This window comes from Artibeus jamaicensis, unplaced genomic scaffold (assembly GCF_021234435.1).
Source record: "Artibeus jamaicensis isolate MK-2021 breed Jamaican fruit bat unplaced genomic scaffold, CSHL_Jam_final contig_464, whole genome shotgun sequence".
NCBI lineage: Eukaryota > Metazoa > Chordata > Mammalia > Chiroptera > Phyllostomidae > Artibeus > Artibeus jamaicensis.
The window spans coordinates 8,614,793-8,636,898 of NW_026521842.1; the positions used below are offsets into that span (position 1 = coordinate 8,614,793).

At 41.8% G+C, this 22,106-nt stretch overlaps 1 protein-coding gene across 1 annotated transcript in view; it reads left to right on the forward strand.

Moving 5' to 3' along the window:
• Positions 1-2,636: 2,636 nt before the first annotated feature.
• CDYL2 (chromodomain Y like 2) overlaps positions 2,637-22,106 on the forward strand; it is a 171,160-nt gene continuing 151,690 nt past the window's right edge. Inside the window, exon 1 of the mRNA XM_037145184.2 lies at positions 2,637-3,008. Coding sequence (XP_037001079.1) covers positions 2,985-3,008 — 24 coding nt within the window. The 5' untranslated portion in view covers positions 2,637-2,984. The remainder of the gene's footprint in view (positions 3,009-22,106) is intronic.

The window sequence follows — 22,106 nt, forward strand, 5'->3', positions numbered from 1 at the left end:
CTTAGTCGCTCACCCCTGCCCCCAATTCACAGCATACACACAGACATCCTGTTAGTCATCGAGTCCTGTTGATTTGGATCAAATGCTTTATGGAAGTGGGTGGAGTAACTCTAATGAAAGTTGGTGGGCCAGCAGGTTCTTCCTTCTGGACATCTTGCAAATCCAGTTTTTCTTCTTCATTTCTACTGCCACCACTGTAGGTGGACCATTGCAGCTGATCTCCTTGCCTCTAACCTCACCTTTTCTAGAATTTGTTTTCTAATGTACACTTTTGATTATTGCGTGCTTTTGATGGATTCAAAAGTCTTCAGTTTTCCACTGCTGATGTGCTAAATCGAAAACTTGGTGTTGCACTTACAACTCTTCCTAAACTGACCTGCATTTGCCATCCAATGATCTGTGATTTCCACAAATCAGTCTTCCAGTCTTGTCACACCCCTTCCATTGCAGCACTACCTACCCTTACCTCTTTCCTCAAATTAAAAGACTGCTTTTCTATGAGGCTTGAAGAGCCATTTCAATGCCACTCCTCCATAAAATACTTCCTTAGCCTGCCAATCCACAATGAATATCCCCTTATGTGAACTCTGTAAACAATTGTTGTCTAGACTAGAGTTTTTCAAACCGTGCTCACATTCCCAGGGAGTATTTGGCCAGCCCAAGTCAAGCTTTTGGTGTTTTTGTAAAACTACTGATTATATATTCAAATTTGGCTGGGCATATTATTTGCAAACCCAGTTTCTGTCTTGTCTTCTACTCCCAAATTACATCCTCATGCTATGGTGGTGCATTTATTCCCAAGTACAAATTAAGGATCATTAAAATTTGTTTTGCAACGTACAGATAGAGAACTGCTTATTATTAATGTTATTATTTAAAACCATGACCCTTGGGAAAATAGCATGAAAAACAGAACAGCTATAACAATTTCCACAGTTTCTAAACCAAATACACTTTGTTATTTATTGCTTTCTACACTCTCACCTTCCTCCTGCCCCTCACCATTTTGATATGGGATATTAAGCTAGAAAGCATTATAAAATTTTTTGTGTTGGAATAGTCTGACAAACATTCGTTGTGTACCTACTCTCTGGCAGGAATCGTGATAGAGGGTTATGATACAAAGATAAACAAGTCCCTGCCAGAAGAGGAAAAGTTTTCCAGATGGATTCAATGTACAAAGACATTCTAGGCAGAGGGAACAGCATATGCAAACTCCTGTGCCCTAGAATGTGCCAGACGTGAAAACTTTGTGGTCCAGATTCTGCAGATTTTTTGAATTGAAAAATTTGGTGATTTTTAAAATCTTGACAGCCTCTGAATTGAATTAAGCCTTTCCCCTTTGCCATACATTCCCGTTTCCCTTCTTGCTCTCCACAAGGGCAATCCAGGGTCCAAATGCAGACACAAATAACCTTTATACTGAGATCTGCTAGTATGCTTCACTTCATATATACCTAGGTCCTCTATTTAATTCTCACAACATCTTGGGTGTTTATCACTATCTCCAATTTAGAGATGAGGAAATCAAGGCTCAGATGGGTAAAATGACTTGTCCAAAGTATCACAAATAGGAAATGATGGAGGGATGATGTAATTAAGATCCATAACATCTCTGGAGAAAGTCACCAACTGGTCATTTTTTGGTCTGGGTTGAGGAAGAACTTTCTTCCCATTTCAGAAGAGCTTGCCTTCCCAGGTTCTGAGTTAACTATATCTTTTATGGAGAGAAGCCTTTAAACAGAAGGGTGACCAGAAATCCATATTAGTAGAAAGATGTGACTGAAGGAGTTCGGATTTTAGGGACCTTTTCCAGTCCCTGAAGCTCTGAAGCTGGCGCGTATTAGGAACTCCTTTTTGTTGAACGACTGATTCCTCACGTGCTGTGGCTAGTCTCTCCTTTTGGAATCAAAGTGCCTTGTGGGCAGGGTCCCAGTCGTGCCTTTTCAGGAACACTGTGTAGTTTGGGTAGACTTTGGTAAATGTTTGTTTAATAACGGATGAGTGAATGAATTTTGAGGTGAGGGGTTGTTGAGGGAAGGCCAACCCTGGCTCTAAAGACTTTCTCTAGGGTTTATGAGGTGCTGTCCTGGTCCTCCTTGGAGTCTCTGGATGGACTATTTCTTTCCTCCTTCCTGCGGCTTCCACATCTAACAAACCAGTCTGGGAGGGGTTCTGCAGCCAGGGTGGGGCTGTGCAGCCCCGGGGAGTCAGGTCTCGTAGCGCGGCGCCCACTCTATCACTGGGGTGGGGGGAAGAGGTGAGAACCTGAGACCCGCTGAGCCCAGCTTGGGCCCCTTCCTTGCGATGTGTCACCGTAGCCCTCTACCTGTCTCCCCGGCCGCCCCCTCGTAGCCTGGGCCCGGGTGCGCCCCACGGGCACCTGGCCCGCTACCCCCCGGGACCCCGCCAGCTGCCTTCAGAGCCGGCCGGGGGTGGCGGGACGGACCCAAGAGCTCCCTTACTCCCGGACCGGTCCCCCGGGGCGCGGCTGGGCAATCGCCTCCGCCAACCCCCCCCCCCCCCGCCCCGGGGGCCGGGCCGGGCTCCCGGGGGGCGGGGACTCGCCCAGTGGCAGCGGCGTCCGGGCAGGCGGCGGGCGCGGGGCGGCTTCCTGCAGGCGGCGCCGGGGCGAGCCGTTGCCCGCTGCAGCCACCACCGCCGGGTCGCGGGGGCCGCGGCACTCGGGCCGCGTCGGTGCCATCCGGGCGCGCTGCGCGGCCGTCGCTGCTGCCCGCGCTAGTGCCGCCGCCGCCGCCGCCGCTGCCGGTTACGCCAGCTCCGCCGCCGCCCGCTCTGATTCTGCGCATAGGCAGCCCCCAAGCCTGTCATTCTGCAAAAACACAGTTTACTCAACACACCACACACACACTCACACACACACGCGCGCACACACACGCGCACCCTGGCCCCCTCGCGCACACGCACGGAGGGCGCGAGCGAGCAGACGCGCACACCCGGCGAGCCAAGTTCCGCAGCCTGGCATGGCTTCTGGGGACCTTTACGAGGTACGGGGACGCGTGGGCTCGGGCCGGCCCCAGCCCGCGGGCGGCGGGCGGAGGGCGGCAGCCGGGCGGCTGGGACCGGGCCGGGGCCGGGGCCGGGCGCGAGCGGGAGTTGCCGAGCCCGCGGCGGCAGCGGCGGCGGCCGGAGGGCGGCGGGGGCCGGGCGCGCCTCCCTCCCGCCCGCCCTCCCGCGGCGCCCGCGCCCGCTCCCTCTTTCTCTTTCTCTCGCACACACTCTCTCTTACTCCATCTACTTTGCGGCCTTGGAGGGGAAGGAGGAAGCCGGGCGGAGCCGGGGCGGGGGAGGTAGCGGTCCCGGGGAGGTGTTTCTCGCCCGACGAGCCGCCTTGAGTGCAGAAAGTACAGGTAAAAGTCGGTGCCGGACGTGCCAGGAATGCTGGGGGCCGCGAGGCTGTCGGCGAGGGTGCGGGGCGGGAGGTGCGTGGCCGGGGAACGCGGGAGAGGAGTGGGGCCGACGATGGGAGCGGAGCCCAGCCCGGTCGAGGCGGGGTCCTGTGGGGGTGTTGCGAAGGGGGCGGCATAGTGGGGGGTCGAGAGACACCCGTCAAACCGCTCCCCGGGGCCACCAGACCACCGCCCCCTCCCCCCACCTGCTGCCCCAGACCCCAGCTCGGAAACCCTACCAGTTGCGTGGTGGGGGGCGGTCCTTGGGGTGTCATGCTCACTGGGGGCGAAAGGGGGCGCTGCAGATGGCCCCTGGTGGAAGGAAGAGAACATGGAAGTCAGAGGTGGGTGGTAACACGTTGCTAGAGGACATGGGATGTGAGCCATGCTCCCAACACACTGTCACCTTCAGTGGATACCTGCCCCTAGGTACACACAGGTGGTGAGCGGCCTGCATCGGATATCTTGAAAGCCTCTCAGAAGTGGTCAAGGTATATATTAGTCTGGCATCTTTGAAATAGAGAAATAGTCACGGCCTTTGGGGAACTACGTTTTAGCTAGCTCTGGACACAACTTAGTGCGTTTGGATTCCCTATAAGTGGACCAAACAAGAAACAATCCCCACTCCCTGGGGAGAATGCCTCCAAAGAGGTGTTGGCCCCCCAAGAGAAGGTTCAGGATAAGGCATCTGAGAGAGCAGACATCTTCAACCAGCAGGCCTGCCGATCCTCCAAGAAACCAGTATCCTCAGTCAGCCTGGACTTTGACTCCCTGAACGTAAATACATTAACACTAGTGTCAAGGCTTTTGGAAAAAATTGTTGGTAAAATTCTAAAAGGTAGCCTTGTGAGTGAGGGACTCAGGGGTGATTCACCTGCCATGAACATTTTTCTCTGGGTCCTCTGGGTTGCTGGGCTTTTTCAAGATGGTGGATTTGCTGGCTAGTCAGTGAGAGAAATGGAGAACACTCAAGTTGGCACCTTGGCTTCCTGTGCCACCAGGGTCTTTTCGATGATTCAGGACTTGGTGAAAGCCCAGTCATGGGCCACCAGTGAGCGGGCTCAGGTGGGATGGATGGGTGATCTTGGTACTCATGAAAGAGTGATGCAAGTTGACTGCTTCTCTACCCTACTGCCTTCCTCATCCCTGTTGCTAATCAGGAAGACGAAGTTGGGTAGAAACCTGGTGAAGAACGCTGTCAGATTTTTGGCCAGTGGGTTACCCAGGAAACACTTTGGTCTGTTTCAAGATTGCAAAGGAATTTCTGAAACCAAAAGCTGAAGCACAGTAAAATGGGAGGTTTGGTTGAGCTTTTCAAAGAATAACTAGCTCTATTAGGGCATTGGCCAAACGTAGATATTATTCAGGGCCAAAACTCACTGTGTTGGGAACGTGGATTTTTCTACCCATTGTTATTGAGTCATCTTAGAGCTGCTGACCATGCCGGGGTGAAACATTGCATCATGAAGGTGTTAAGAGGACGTTTTAGGAAGCTGTCAATATTTATCTGTTTAGGGGATAATTTCTTGTTTAATGTTCATCTGAAACTATTCTCCTTAACATTGGTGATTATAGTTGCTAGATGAATCTGGTAAAGGGGCATTTTCACACTGGCCTTGGAACTATCCTAGTACCTCAAGAGTTCTTATTGAAGTTCAATAAACAGGACAATAACAGTAATTACCTCTGTGATAGTAGGTAATTGTGCTAGATGTAAAATAATTTTCCCGTGGCTGGTTATTTGCATAGTCATTACTTAAAGGGCTAAATTGAATTATGAGAATATAACCAATGTCAACATTTTTATAGCCTACGATGCATAACATATATTGAGGAATTTAAATTGTTGTCCAAATTTAGCTTTAAAAAGCAATTAAGAAGTGCTAACTGCACATTAGCATATTAGTAAAATTGTTGTGTGTGTAAAAAATAGGGTGTTGTTTTAAGGATAACACTTGGAATATTCAGTACATTAATTGACCTTGAAAGAAAAAAAAGAAGAAAATTATCTAATTCTCAATATTGGTATTACATTAATTAAACATATATTTAAGTGTTTATAAAATGGCTTCTTTTAACTCTGATCAAGAAAACACATTGTGAGTGGGCTAAGAACTATACATCTGTAATTGACATATTTCACCTGTGTATCTCCTGACACTGTTCTGACCCTTTCTGGTGAAGATGCGATTTGGATTATAGAGATTCGTCATCTCCTCTTCGATATTTCACACACCTAAATTGTAAAGCGTAAACCTTCCCCAAACAGCGGATTGTAGGCCAGAAAATGAAAACTTTGTTTATGTAATGGCACTCTTCAGTCATAATGAGGAAATAGGGAATCAAGCTCGGTTTCCAGATTTTTTAATGTTGATAGATTGTTCCATCTCGTTTTTCCTATAGCAGAGTTCTCATCATTTGGTGTATTAGAAAAGTGATCTTAAGTATTGGTTGACCTTCTTAGAGTCAATATCTATCTGGATGGAAAATGAAATTCCTTATCCAGGTGCTCTGGTCTACAGTCTGTTAAACATAGGCACCTAAGGTGGTGGTCTGTGAGCCAGGTCTTGGCTGTCCATGTATTTTGCTTTATTTTACCTGAAAAGTAAATAAGGAAGATGGATTTGAGTACCTTTAGATGGAGCATGTGATCTCTAGTTCATCACTCTCCCTGTACTTCATTCTCCCTCACTCTTATGTTACTTCTCTGGCTCCAGGAAGCCCTAGAGTTTGCACCTCTAAAATTCTAGTCAGTCATTTGTTAAGATGTCTGGGTGTCAGGGAAACCTAGTCATTGGAATAATAAACCCCGTTCTCTTGTCTTGTTCATCTCTGTGTCCCTAGCTCCTTGCACATTCAGGCACTTGTTGACTGAATCAATGAACAGAAGACTGAATTAAGTATTTGTAAAGTACATTGGGTGACCTTTGTTATCCTTGTGGTGTTACTCTCTGTTCTCTTAGTGGTGTTAACACCGTGTGTGGGGGTGGCTGTCAAATTCCCTTTGGAAGGAAGTGAGTGAGACCCTTTGCAGAGAACCACACTGTTATTCACTAGAAGGATCCAATGCATCTAAGCTTCACCCATGTAGCTTTCCATGTGGGTGTTGGTGGTATTCTACACCCCCTCCCTTGTAGCTGACATTGTGGAGGAGGAGGTCTGCACTTGACAAAAATGTTCAAAGGGAATGCTGTATGTCTAGAGAAAAAGTCAGCAGTGGCCAATTTATAGAGATGGACTTGACAGTGATAGTTCTTTCTGCTTGTTAACGTTTATTTACTTATACTTAATTCTACCTTAAAAGGATGAAATATGCCATGTGTCTTTTTTGGGAGTGATACATGCATCAGTATTTATTTAATGTATATGTGTGTGATTATGTGTATGTTTGTGTGTGTATACATAATATATAGGTATATATAATATTAGAAAATACTGCTTTCACTTAATTCCAAATAAAATAAATAACAATAATAATAGGATAATTTTAGTTTTGTTGAAAGAAATTTACTTTGGTTAAAAACCTCCTCTGTTATTGTGATGACATAGGCATTTTTACTATAGCGCTACACACACACACACACACACATGCACAAACACCTTGCGTTTTGCAGAATCATGCACTAAACAATAACAGGGCTATGCGAAAAAAGGGTTGAAGCTGAAAATGTGTGGAACTTTGTAACCAGAATCAAAACCAAAAAGAAATCTAATAAAAATACAGTTTGGTTAAATCTCCACCTGGCTGGTGTTTGCTCTTAACAGGTCAGATCAGTCCCTTAAGCCTCGGTCAGGCTCGTGAGTCCTTCCTCTCCCTGCAGAGGGCAGAGGGCATTTGCATCTAATAAAGACCATTGTCATCAAAACTAAATCTGGACCAGGCTGTAGCTTTCTTCATTTATTCCTATAGGTGTTTTTTTTAACAATTATTTTTCAACTGTAGTTGACATGCAATATATTATTATAGTGTCAGGCGTACAACAGAGTGATTAGATATTTACATACCTTATGAAGTGATCACCCGTAATACTGTCTGTGTAGTTTCTTTACCTGTAATTTGCAGCTTCTCCAGGCGGGCTAGCATAGTAGAAAGCACAGTGGTTCCTGAAGCTAGAATTAGTTACTACGAACATTAAAAGAAGGCACTTGCTTGCATTTCCAGCTTCATTCTGAGGTCTTCATACATCACTGTTTCTCTGTCCTGGTGAGAACGCTTTACTATGATTGCATCAGAATATCAGCAAACTAGGAGAAATCACATAAGAATCAACACAGCTTACTTCTTAGACTGACATCATTCCCCTATTTACCAACCACGTCTGAGATAATTTCTGCCAAAGAAACACGTGACGCATTGGGACAGTCAGTGACATCTCTGTACCAGTTTTCAAAGAGGCAAATATCTTCAAAGAGAATATGTCAGTTGAGTCAAATCAATTTCTTGGCACATAGTAGGCACCTGATGAAAACTGAGTGGATGTATAATTCTCCCACCTTTTAAAAATTATTTTAAATTACTCCCTCTGGGTAGACATCAGCTTATTTTTAAGTAGACTTTTGTGTGAAGTCATTCGTTACTGCGTAAGATTATTCCTTCAGAGGCTTAAACCTCCCTTGCAAAGAATTTGGATATAGTTCCTTGCAGCCTGACCAATTGATAAGGAATGGTTTAGGCATTGTAATTGTTGAAGATCTTAGGTTTTGGAGGCATGCATTTATATTCCAAAGATAGGAGTTGTTCTGCAGCTCTTGCATGGTGAAGAGGGGTATAGATGTGGTTGAATTCACAGCACCATCATCATTTATTTCCCATCAACAGAACACCACATAGATGCCAAGCACTGGAGAAATGATGACATTGTACTCTCAGTGGGCCTATGGTTTTAGTGGAAGATACAGTTAAGAAAGGCAACTTACAGTGAGTGCTGTGGAAAGCGTGTTAGTACAGGGGGAGATGGGGTATTCCAGAAGCAGGGGGCATCAAGTCTGGGGGGGGAATGAGCGGTTTCCCAGAAGAGACAATGGCTGTTGAGAAGTTTAAATTAGGAAATGAGCATGATCAGATTTGCAAGACCTATTGAGAATATTTATTATCTTTTATGTTTCTGAAAGCAATTTGTTAATTGTTGCATCTTTAAAAATATAAGCATAAGTAAAAAATAAAAATGATAATACCTAAAATAACTATTGCTATTGGTGTTCAATAAATCCTAATGTGATAGCTGAATTAATTAAAATGTTAGCTTTCTTGGTATAGATACAAAGTAAAGGTAAAATAGTATTCTGTACACATTTATGTAATTTAAAAAACCAAATCGAGACAGAGTACAGTACATACCGTTTTATAATCCATTTTGAATAAATAAAGTGAACATTTTATATATTGAAATATTATTCTACATCATAATTTTTAATAACAGGTTAATTTTCACTTGAATAGATGCACCATTTTGTCTGTAATCCCCTCTTGTTGGGCATCTAGATTGTTTCCATTTGTAAACCATTATAAATATTGCTGTTGCTGACCTCTGTGAACATTATTATTTGTACGCACACATCTTATTATTTTTCTCAGTGTGAACTCTTAGAAGTATAATTACCAGTTTGAAGAATGTGCACATTTTTAACACTATTGATACATAATCTGAGATTGCGCATCAGGAATGGACAGTGGATTAGGTTGGAGGAAGACTAGAAGCAGGGTGACTAGTTAATAGGCTGTTTCAGTGGCTGAAACAAGCAGTGTTGGTGGCTTGAACTAGGGGAGTGGTAGTGGGGATGGAGAGACATGGATAGAATTGAAAGATTTAAAAGGAATCAGCACAATTTGGTATAACTGTCAGGATTATGTTTGGATGCATATAATAGAAAATATACAGTGGCTTAAACAAAGTTTGTTTTCTCATGTGAAATACACATGGAGTTAGGCAGTTCAAGGTTGGTATGATAGTCTGTGAAGTTCTCAAGGTAGCTGAGTCTTCTGTGTCTTCTGGTTCAAAATGGCCATATAGACCTAACCATCCTTTTTATAAGAGGAAGGAAAAGGCAGGAAGGAGGGAAGAGCAAAAATTGAATCGTCTTCTATAAATAGCTGTCTAGAAGTTCTGTGCAGTCCTGCTTTCAGCTCATTGGCCTGAATCTAATTATGTGGTCATCTAGCTGCAAAGGAGGCCAGAAAAGTGATTTACAGCTGCATATTCCCCCCCCCCTCTTCTATCTAATAAAACCTTATTGATGGTATGTAGGGATTGCCTTCTGTTTTAGTTCATGAAGTGGGACCAGTTATGGAGATAGAGAACCTAGAAGAAGCATGGCTTGAAGGCACTTGGGGCAGTGGAAAGGATCATGAATTCAGAGAGTGTCTGAGGCATCTGGGTGCAAATGTCCGTAATGGTAGGTCATGCGAGTCTGAAGCTTAGAAGCAGTATTTGGCATGGAAATAGAGATTGGGAATCATTTGTATATAGATTGTAGTATATAGATTGTAATTAAAGCCAAATGATAGTGTGTAAACATGAGGAGGGTCCAGTAATGGAGTACTGGAGAAAATGGACATTTAGGGGATGGAAGAAGAGAAAGATCAGATTTACAAGAACTAGCAAGAGAGGTAGGAGGAAAAAAGGGTTTGTTGTTAAGGAAGACAGTGGAAAACTGCATTTCAAGAAAGAAGGTATGGCCCTAGCTGGTGTGGCTCAGTGGACTGAGCACCAGCCTGTGAACCAAAGGGTCGCTGGTTTGATTCTCAGTCAGGGCACATGCCTGGGTTGTGGGCCAGGTCCCCAGTAGGGGGCATGTGAGAGGCAACCACACATTGGTGTTTCTCTCCCTCTCTTTCTCCTTCCCTTCCCCTCTCTCTAAAAATAAATAAATAAAATCTTTAAAAAAAAGGTAAGGTCAACAACCAGCATCCTTTGGATTTCATAACCAGAAGTCATTGGTAACCCCAGGGAACATCTATTCCATACATTGGCAGGTGGGGGAGGACTTGACTGCAGTGTAACGATGAGTGGAGGGAGGGTGGGGAGTGTGGTGTAGAGACTCCTTATGTGGGTGACACTTCCGAATCTTGGGCGCGATAGTGAGGAGAGTGAGAATGTGTTACCCAGGGGTGGGGGAATGGGTCAGTCATCTCCATTCTCCCGCTTCTACACATGCTCTGCTACTTTGGATGACGTGGATAATAAAATATTGTGGCATAGACTCTGGGTCATTGGACTTACGTTCTTAGAAGAAGTAACTTTTCATAAACCCTACAAATCCCTCTCTCACTGACCTATGAAAGTAGGGTCTGGTATCTTCAGTGATTATACCTAGAGAAAAAAAGTAGAATGTGTATAATGTCGGCATACAGAAGCTTCTAAAATAGAATTCATTCAAGGAAAAGATCTTGCTGAGTTGGAGGACTAGGAGATACAGTTAGTTCTTTATTCAGGTTTTGCCATGTTAGCTTTCTGAGAGGATAGGTAGAGTGGATGGAACACTACTGGTGAATGACTGTGATTGTCAGTTTTATGTGTCAGCTTGGTTGGCTTCTGTCCTCAGCTGTTCAGGCAAACACTAATCTAGGTGTCCTTGTAAAGATATTGTGTAGATGAGATTAAAGTCCGTAATAAGTTGACTCTGTGGGAGATTATCCTATATTATTTTGGTGGACTTGATTCAACCACTGGAAAAGCCCTGAGAGTGAAGCTGAGGTTTCCCGGAAGAAGTTCCATGTGTGGACAGCAGCTTCAGCCTGGAAGACTTCCAGCTTGCCTTTCCTAACGAGCTGTCCTCTGAGCTTCTGACTAGCCTAGCCAACCCCACAACCCTGTCGGCCAATTCCTGGCAATAAATTAATGTATACATTCTAGTGGTTCTGCTTCTCTGAATGAATCCTGCTAGAAACAGTCAGGATTCCTGTCCACACTCCACCATTTGATAACATCATGTGGCCAGACTATTCTTTTGAGCCTTGATGACCTCTGCTGTAAAACAGAGATCTCTATTTTTGAAAGCCTCCTGAATGAGTCTGTTCCTTACTTCTTCAGTAAATGCCTTACTTGTGAGAAGCCATCATCATCCTCTGTATGCATGTGTGAAGAGGGGCAAGCCTAGAGCTCCGAGGACCCCACCCGGCCTTCGTGCACACTGGGGTGGTTCCGGTGGAGCCAAACTTGGGGTGGCAGGCACAGGTGGTGCTGGACCTCTAGGGCAGCCCTCTCCTGGGTCTGGAATTCACCCCTGCCTTCAGGCAGCCTTTGGCTCTGGTACTTGAGTGAACGATGAAGCGTAGCTCCACTCCGTCCCAACCCACCCATTCTTATCCCTTCTTTCTGTCACTGCCCAGCTATTCTTACCAAGTGGGTAGAAGCTGCTGCTTCCAGAAGCCACATCATTCCAGTGAAAGCCCACCAGTTGTCTGAGCCTTACAAAGTGACAGGTTCCTGGGAAGCCTTGGAGGGTCACTAGTGTGCTGTTTCATGCCCTGCTTTCTCTTAGTGTACAGGATACTGCTCTGCTCCCATTTCTTCCATCTCGACCCCATCACACCGTCTCTCCCAGAATCCACACATTGACCCTTCACCATGTTGCTTTATAAATGACTCAGAGGAGTGGCAGCGTGGAGACTCTAAGGACACATCTCTGGGCCTGGGGCTCTGGGCCACACTCTGCCACTCCAGGAATTTCCCTGCCAAAGGTCACCACCACATTCTCAGGTTCTGGATGAGGGAGTGTTCCTCTTTGATTTTCGTTTCTTTTCTAGTCCAGGGTTTTAAAAATTATCACTGGCTCTGACTGGTGTGGCTCAGTGGGTTGGGCGTTGACCTACAGACTGAAAGGTCACCATCCCACAGACCGAAAGGTCACCAGTTCGGTTCCTGATCAGGGCACACGCCTGGGTTCCAGGCCAGGTCCATAATTGGGGGTGTGCGAGAGGCCACCAATTGATATTTTTCTCCCTCTATTTCTCCCTTCCCCTTTCTCTATAAATAAATAAATAAAATATTTAAAAAATATGTCTGAACAGGTCTTACTAACAAACCATGGATTTTATACAAATGCTGGATTTGATTTTATTTAAAAATAATCATTTGCTCACTACTCCATCAGTCAATATTCATTGTTCGTCAACTATGTGCCTGGATCTACGCTGGGTACTGGGGCTGCAGCCACAGTGTCTTTTAAACCATTGTTCAGAATGTGTCATTTGAAAAACCTAACACCCACGTGTAGTTATAGAGCGCGTTTTGACCACATTGGAGTGTTCAGTGTGTTGAAAGGGACAGCCAGGTCAACCCTTTTCTTCGTGAGTGGACCTCATCATACAGCTTTTCCTGCCATGTCCGGACATACACTCGAACTTCTCGTACATGCACTGGTTTTAGCAATGTTGTAGGTCCACAGTGGTCTTAAAAAATTCAGGCCTATTCATGTCTCCTCACACAAAAATGCACAAGCAAACGCGTTTTATGGCACAATGCATCCCACTGTGATTAAAAACTACTCAAGGTTCAGGAGGTGGCGGTTGGTGGGCATTCTAGACGTGGTGTATAGTGTATGGTAATGACTGCCTTGTCTCCTTATATGGCATAAAACGCAATGTCGGGCTTTCTGCGAGTTCTAGGTTCTTCCAACCTGACTTTTAAATGGGAGAGAAGGACCTGTGTCAGGTTTTAACCATGAAACACACATTTCCTTCATCTCTTCTTTTAGACTCCAGGATCAGTTAGAATGAAGAATGCCCTGAGATGGCAAGGCAGGGCAATCAAACCAAACCAGATCACACCAAACCAACCCAAACCTGCCACCACTAACAACCACTTACGAGAGAATCTTCCTGCTGCTCCCTGGCCCAGCACGGGCAGACGCAGTTGTGTGTGCCACAGTGCTCAAGCGAGGGTCCCGCAGGCCAGCCCGCGGGTTGGCGTGTGAAGGAGTGCCAGTGAATGGCTGCCTGGGATGGGCAGCCCTGCCTTTGAATCCGTCTGAGCACGCGTGTGTCAGCACTGCTTTAAGGCACACTGCTTCAGAAATAGTGATGGCGCCACCCGCTAGGAATTACGGTGGAGGAACCACTTTCAGGGGTCTTGGGGTTTGCTGACCTTTACTCAGGCTTTAGTGTTTAGGAGAACGCTGTTTTTGAGGGCAGTTGGTAACATTTCTTGCTCAGTCCTATCATTTCAGCATACTTCTGAGCGTCAGTTTATTTTTCCCATGTGATCCCCCTACCCCTTTTGGTTGGCAGTGGTGCATGTGTCCCTTCGTGGTTGAAATTGGCAGGATAATGTCTTTCTTTACTACCATATACTGTACGTACAGTTCGGCACCTGGTGGACAGTGGTGCCTTATATGGATTTGTCTTCAAAAAAGCTAGGCTTCCATTGGTGAGGCAGATGGTCCCATATGCTATCATATGGGTCTGTTCACTTGGCTTAAAAAATATTTCCAGAGTATATACATTATTGATAGGTATCACAATTAAGATAGAATGTACAAGTAAGTGCAAGTATTTATACCACTACTTAAAGAAATACAAAGAACCAGAATGAGATATACTATTTTGTCACCATCAGCATGGCAACCCGTAAACTACTAATGGTAATTTATCAGTGCATTTTTTTCTGTAAGAAACTCGGCTTGAATAGAGAGGAAAGCAGAGATAGGTGATAATTCCTATACATACATAAACACATATGATTTCTTTCTTTCCTAGGTGTTTTACATTGAGTTGTCCAGATGGCCTGACATTTATATTGGTTTTAGCAAAGAGGTTTACAAGTTGGAGTATCTTAGGTGTCACCCAGTCTAATTCCGCATCCAGCACACACACCCTTCACATATGATCCCCTACCTTCTAGAACACTTTCCAAGCAGATAGGGTGCTTCATCTTGAAGGGCAGTCTCTTTTATTTTGGCATAGGGTGCTAGCTGTTGAAAAAGTCTTTGTGAGTCAAAATCTGCCTTCTTGGGAAATTTACGCTTACATTGGTTAGCGTGATGAGTTCAGTCACCGAGATCTGTCACCTTCATTTCCTAGGTAGCTCCATTTCCCTGCTGCCATCGGAGCCCATGCTATTCCTTTACCCCTTTGGAAGAAACAGTAGCTTCTTTTTATTTATTTTTTATTTTTTATTTTTTTATTGATTATGCTGTTACAGTTGTTCTATTCCCCCCCTTCATTCCCCTCCACCCTGCACAGTAGCTTCTTAACCGGACTCCTCAACATTTCCTCTTTGCTACCCTCTGTCTCATTCCATAACTAAAGTGGTTGATTGAAAAGGTAATTCTATACAGGTCACTTTCTCCAAAGTCTTCATTGGCCTCCCATTGCTTTTGGACAAATGTCCCAAACACTTACGAAGATCTAACACCTGCCTGCCTTTCCTGGCTCACTAGGACCACTCTCCCCTTTCTTCTCTGTGTACCATACCCGCTGCCTCTTTTCAGTTCCTTCAAATGCCCGTTGCCTCAGGACCTTTACTCATGCTGTTTCTCATTGTCTGAGAGCCCCTGGTGCTGCCTGGTCCGCTCTCCCCTCACTTCTCAGCTTTAAAGTTGATTCGCCAAAGAGGCCTTCCCTGGACCCCCGACCGGGGTAGACCTTCCTGTTATCTGTTCTCTGAGAATTCTGAGCTCGTCTTTCACAGCCTTGGTGCTTGTGGTCATTCAGTTACTTTTGTAGCCATTTACGGACTGTCTTCTTGAAGGCAGGACCACGGCCAGGTCAGTGATGTATGTCCAGTCCCTATGGCATGAAGTGCTTGTGGAAGTCTTTCAGGTATTCCAGAAAGTTCTGGGCCACTGGAAATTGGGACTGTTGTCTCCTCCAGAGTAAGCATCCCTATGTTTTTTCCTGCTCTTACCTGATATGTTTCCCAATCCTCCACCCTCCTGGTTGTGCTCTCATGGATATTTCAACTCTGTTTAGTGCCCTACTTTAAATGTGTTACCTAGAAGTGTTCTTGGTTTATCAGCAAAGTCCACTTCTTGTAATTTGGACACTGGACTTTTTATTAATTTAGTCTCAGGAAAAACCAGAATCTAAATTGCAGAATATTGTAAAAATAACATGAATAAAAACAATAGTCTTGGAACTTATGTGCAATTGGTAAATTGGTGGTTTGAAGGATATTTGCAATGAATAATACATTAAAAACAAAAAAACCCCTCATATTCATCTCAAAAAGTTAGAAAAAGAACAACAAAAAAATGAATTGAAGGAACAAAAATATAAATAAAAATAGAACAAGTGTAGTAAAAGTTGTATTAGCTGTTTTATCTCAAAGTTTTACTTACATTCATATACTTTTGCTGCTTTTTATTGTGCTGAAATACATATAACATGAACTTCTCCATTTGAACCATTTTAAAGCATACAGGTCGGGGGCAGTTAGTATTTTCACCGTGTTGCGCAACCTTCGCCGCTGCCTTATTCCAGGACATTCCCATCACACCAGGGGGAAGGTCCATGCGCACCCCCGGTCGGTCCTCACTTCCCCATCTCACGGCATCTACTAAGCCACTTTTAGTTTTATGGCTTTGCATTTTTTGGATATTCCATATAAATAGAATCATACAATATATGGCTTTTTCTATCTGGATTTTGGTTTTTACTTACCATAGCGTTTTTAAGGTTTATTCATGTTGTGGCATGTAGTCAGAATTTCATTTTCTTTTATGCCTGGATAGTATTCTCTAATATGTATGCACATCACATGTCATTTATCTATTCATCTGTTGATGGGCATCTTTTGGCTAGTGTGAATAATGCTGCTATGAACTTGGCTTTCAAGTATCTGTTTGAGTCCCTATTTTCTTTTTATTGATTGATCGATTGATTTTTAGACAGAAGGGAAGGGAGGGGAAGGAGAGGGAGAGAAACATCAATGTGTGGTTGCCTCTCATGCATCTCCTACTGGGGACTTGTCTCCCAACCCAGGCATGTGCCCCGATTGGGAATAGAACTGGTGACCCTTTGGTTCACAGGCCAGCACTTAACCCACTGAACCACACCAGCTAGGGTTGAGTCCCTATTTTCTGTTCTTTTGGGTATATACCCAAGAGTGGAATTGCTGGGTTATATTACAGTTCTATGTTTGACTTTTTGAGACACCGTCCAACTGTTTTTCACAACATCTGTACCATCTTACATTCTCACCAGCAATGTTTGGAGGATTCCAGTTTATTCACATCTTCACTAATACTTGTTTATGATGTTGGGCATCTTTTCATGTGCATATTACCATTGATTATATCTTCTTTGAAGAAATATTTATTCATGTGTTTTGTTCATTTTTAAATTGGGTCATTTGTCTTTCTGTTGTTGGGTTGTAGGAGATCTGTATATATTCTGGATATTAAACTCTTATCACATACGTGATTTGAAAATATTTTCTCACATTCTATGTGTTGTCTTTTCACTCTCTTGACAATGTTCTTTGATATACAAAAATTGAAACTTTAATGCAGGATCTATTTTTTCATTGCCTTTGGTTTTGAGGTCATATTTAGGGTAGAACTCCAGTAGTATGTTAAATAGAAGTGGAGAAGGTAGGTATTGTAGTCTTGTTCTTGATCTAGGAGAAGAGCTTTCAGCCTTTAACTATTGAACATTATGTTGGCTGTGGATTTTTCATAAATATTCCTTATCATGTTGAGTGCCCGGTTTTATGGATTTTTTTAATTATGAAAGGGTGTTGGATATTGTCAAATGCCTTTTCTGTGTCAGTTAATATGATCGTGCATTTTTTCCTTGTTTTTATTAATCTAGTGTATTACATCTATTGGTTTTCATATGTTGAACCACCTTTGCATTCCTGGTATCAATCCCACTTGGTAATGGTGTATGATCCTTTTAATATGATGTTGGATTTGTTTTGTTGGTATGTTGATGAGGATATTTTAAAGCTGTATATATGAGAGACGTTGACCTAGTTTGTGTGTGTGTGTGTGTGTGTGTGTGTGTGTCTTGCCTGGTTTTGGTATCGGGGTAACATTGGCATTATAAAATGAATTAGGAAGTAGGTCTTCCTCTTCAATTTTTGGAAGTTTTGGTGTTGATTCTTCTTTAGATATTTGGTAGAATTTAGCAGTGAAGTCATCTGCTGATGACTTCAAACAAACAAACATCCAAACAAACAAAAGGTCCTGGCCTTTCGTTTGTTTGGATGTTTTTGATTACTGACTCAGTCTCCTTAGCTGTTGTAGGTTTGTATAGATTTTCTATTTATTTTTGAGGCAGTTTTGGTGGTTCATTTGTTTCTAGGAATTTTTCCATTTCACTTAGGTTATTCACTGCGTCATGTAGGTAGGTATCCAACAAACTGGATTACCCATATGAACAATGCTATTTATTTATAGCATTCTCTCATAATTCTTTTTTATTTCTATAAGGTGTATAGTAATGCCTATTCTTTAACTTCTGATTTAGCAATTTAAGTCTTCTCTCTTTTTTTCTTGATCTAGCTTAAGCTTTGGCAATTTTTAAAATCTTTTCAAAGAACCACCTTTGGATTTTGTTGATTTTCCCTGTTGTTTTTATTCTCTATTTGGTTTGTCTCCACTCTCCTCTCTATTATTTCCTTCCCTGTTCTAGCTTTGGGCTTAGTTTCCTCTTCTTTTTCTAGTTCCTTAAGGTATATAATTAGGCTAGTGATTCGTAGTCTTTATTCTTTTTTAATGTAGGTGTTTGTAGCTATAATTTTTTCTCTGAGCACTGTTGTCATTGCATGTCATAAATTTTGATATGTTTGCTTTTGTTTCAATTTGTTTACAAATATTTTCTCATTTCCCTTTTGATTTTTCTTTGACTGGTTGTTTAAGAGAGTGCTATTTAATTTTTATGTATTTGTGATATTTCCAAGTTTTCTTCTGTTATTGATTTCTAACTTTATTCCATTGTGGTCAGAAAAAGTACTTTGTGTCATTTAAATCTATTAAAATATATTAAAACTTGTTTTATGGCTTGGCATGTGGTCTGTCCTAGAGAATGTGCCATGTGCACTTGAGAAGAATATATATTCTGCTATTGTTGAAGACTCTGTTATATGTATGTTTGGTGTAATTGGTTTATAATGTTCTGCAAGTCATCTGTTCCTTTATTTGATCTGTGTGTTCTATTCCTTATTAAGTGTGGGATATTAAAAGACTCCAGCTATTACAGAATTGTATGTTTCTCCCATTCTATCAATTTGCTTCATGTACATGGGTGGGAAAAAGTAGGCTTACAGTTGTTTGTATGGAAAATAATTTAATAATAAATAAAAATACAAGAATAAACTATTTTGCATACTCACAGTTGTAAGCCTTCTTTTTTCCATCTCTTATATTTTGGGTCTGTGTTGTTAGGTGCACATATGTTTATAATCATTGTATCTCCTTGATGAATTGAACTGTAGGGGCATTTTTACAAAGCCATTTTGTATTTGGTTGTGTGATGTGAATCTTGAAGTCAATTAAAACTTCCTAGATTTCTTTTTCCACAAACAATTCCCAGCAGTGGATCTAGATCTCGTTCTAGCACATTCTTTTCTTTTCAGTTTTCCAACCTAAGTATGTGTATTACAATCATTTCTGTTGAAATTGCACCTTGCCAATTTTTTTAGCCTATTGAAATTATTTTGAAAATGTGATTGGATATTATCTCCTGTTTGTGTATGTGTGTGTGTGTTTTAAATTTCTGGGCTTTAATATAGATAAAGTAGAGAAATGTTTGGATAAGTGAGTACCAGGCATGAAATAGGCAAGTTAAAACATCATAAAGTTCACTGTTCTTACTAAGATTAAGATATTTCTTGAATAAATACCCCTTGGGTTGCTTAAGAGTTTGGTTAATGTCCAGAGTTCTGAAAAAGTTGATTCTGATCATTTTTGCAAGTTTTCTTATTATGGAGGACAGAATTTTTGGAGGTCTTCATTTACTCTTTTTTTTGTGGACACTACCCTTGTGTTCAAAACATTTTTCAGTCTTACTCTAAAAGATAAGGAAAATTTTGTCAAATGCCTTGTTGCTTTTAGGACATTGTGTATCTGTATCATTTCCCTTGTGTACAACCGCGTGAATCCTATTAAAGGAGGAGGTGAGATGGGTTTGAAGACCTTGCTTGTTGCAGCGGCTCCATGTCATTATCGATAAATCATTCCATACATTCATAGAGATCTATAAACTGATTTTCACAAAAATCCGTTTTAGGATTTTTACCAAGAATTCACGGAACATTACTTAGCAGTTTATAGAATAGGAAAAAAGGGTGTGTATCTCTGTTGTCCATGCAATTCTTATTTTTCAGGATTAAAAATATGCCAGTCATTCTACAACTTTCTTTGCAAGATTGTTTTCAGGTCCTCAGATTAGAGTAAGCTTGGGTCCGTAGGTTTGAAACCAGCTTCAGTAACAGGTGCTCTGGTGTCTTCTTCTCAACTGTCTCAATGTAGTTTCTTATCCCTATTATACGTTTTCTTGGGACATTTAAAAAGTCAAATTATGAAGCAAATATGTACTCTGTGTTGAAATTTTAAAAAATAGAAAAAAAAGAAAAAAAACAGTTCTATTATTTAGTATTATCCACTGTTAACATAGAGTATAGCCATCTTAACTCTTTTTCTGCTTATGTAATGGATATCTAAATCCATATGTAATAACTATTTAATGCAAAATTATGACCATACTATACAAAATATGCTGCAACACTTTTTAATGACATTTTATGTCTTCCTTTATTTAGTAGTGCCTATGACAATATGCTGTACCATATAATTTATCACCTTGTTATGTAGATTATTTTCTTAGTTCATTTGGAAATTTTCAGTATTTTTAAAATATCTTTTTCATCTTTACCTAGTACATTATTTCATAGCTTTTAGAAAGGGAGGAAGGGAGAAAGCAAGGGGGAGATTAACCTCAATGTGTGAGAAACATCCATTGGTTGCCTCCCACACACTGGGACCAGGGATTGTATCCGCCTGAACTTGGAATTGAACCTGCAGTCAAGGCATCACTGGGAATTGAACCCACTACCTTTCTTTCAGTTATGGGACTATGCTTCAACCAACTGAGCCACACTGGTCAGGGCAGAAATTTTCAGTATTTTAAATGGCGGTACAACTATCTTTAGAAATCTTTGTATATGTTGTTTGTATTTCCTCATGATAAATTTCTACATGTGGAATATTAGTGAGTATGCCCTTTATAAAGACTTCTGTTAATACTGCCAAATTACTCTCCAGAAAGGATTTGCTTGCCACCTGGAAGAGACATTGCCAGCGATGACTGGAGTATTTATTTCACTAGGCTCTCCGCACTACTGGTAGTAACTTGAGAGGCATTTTCATTTCTTATTGATATATAAAGATGTGAAAACCTGCTAATGAGTTTAATCCTTGTCTATAGCATACACTAACAAAAATAATTTTCTGGTTAGTTGTGAATTTTGTCTGTTTTTTTTTTTTAAATATGGAGAGTACTTACATTTTGTATCAGGTTAAATATATACGTAATTCCTTCTCATTTATCTTGTCTATTCCCCTCCTTCCTTCTTTCTACTTTCCTTTTTTAAAAAATATATTTTATTGATGATGCTATTACGGTTGTCCCATTTCCCCCCCTTCACTTCCCGCCTTCATCTACTTTCTTTCCTTGAAGAAGAAAGAAGGGCTTCCTTTTGCCAGGGAATCTAACCATGGATCTTTAATCTTTTATGGCACAGTTTTTGTACATTTAAGTGCACATTTAATATAGTTGTAATTTATTTTGCTGTATGGTGTGAAGTAGGGATATATGTTCACTGCCAATGTTAATCTGTCGTTCACCCTATTTATTGAATAATTATTTTCCCTCTGACTTTAAATATCATACTTATCATTGATGAGATTATTACATATAGTAGTATGAATTTGTTTATGGACATTCTAGTCTCTTCCATAGTTTTGTTTATTGTTCTTTTAGCAAGTATTTTATTTGATAATTTGAGTTCACTTTCATAATTCTTTTCTCAAAGTACTTTTCATTATTTCTGTTGATTAAGTTTCAAACTGAAATTCAAACGAGACTCTTCTTTTAATTGCACTAGATTTACGAATCACTTTGGGAAAAGTCAACATCTTTGTAATTTGAGTGTTCTTTTTTTCACCCTTTTTAAAAATACATTTTATTGACTATGTTATTATAGTTGTCCCATTTTTTTCTCCCCTTTATTTACCTCTTTCCTGTACCCCTCCTCCCACCATCACTCCCCCACCTTAGTTCATATCCATGGGTCACACGTATAGGTTCTTTGGCTTCTCCATTTCCCATACTATTCTTAACCTCCCCCTGTCTATTTTGTACCTACTATTTATGCTTCCTATTCCCACTACCTTTTCCCCCATTCTCCCCTCTCCCCGTCTCCACTGATAACCCTCCATGTGATCTCTATTTCTGTGATTCTGTTTCTCTTCTAGTTGTTCGCTTAGTTCTTTTCTGTTTTTGCTTTTGTATATTTGGTTGTTGATAGTTGTGTTTGTGGTCCTTTTACTGTTTGCATTTTTTATCTCTTTTTCTTAAATAAGTCCCTTTAACATCTCATAAAATAAGGGCTTGGTGAAGTTGATCTTATCTGAGAAGCACTTTATCTGCCCTTCCATTCTAAATGATAGCTTTGCTGGATAGAGTAATCTTGGATGTAAGTCCTTGCCTTTCATGACTGCAAATACTTCTTTCTAGTCCCTTCTTGCCTG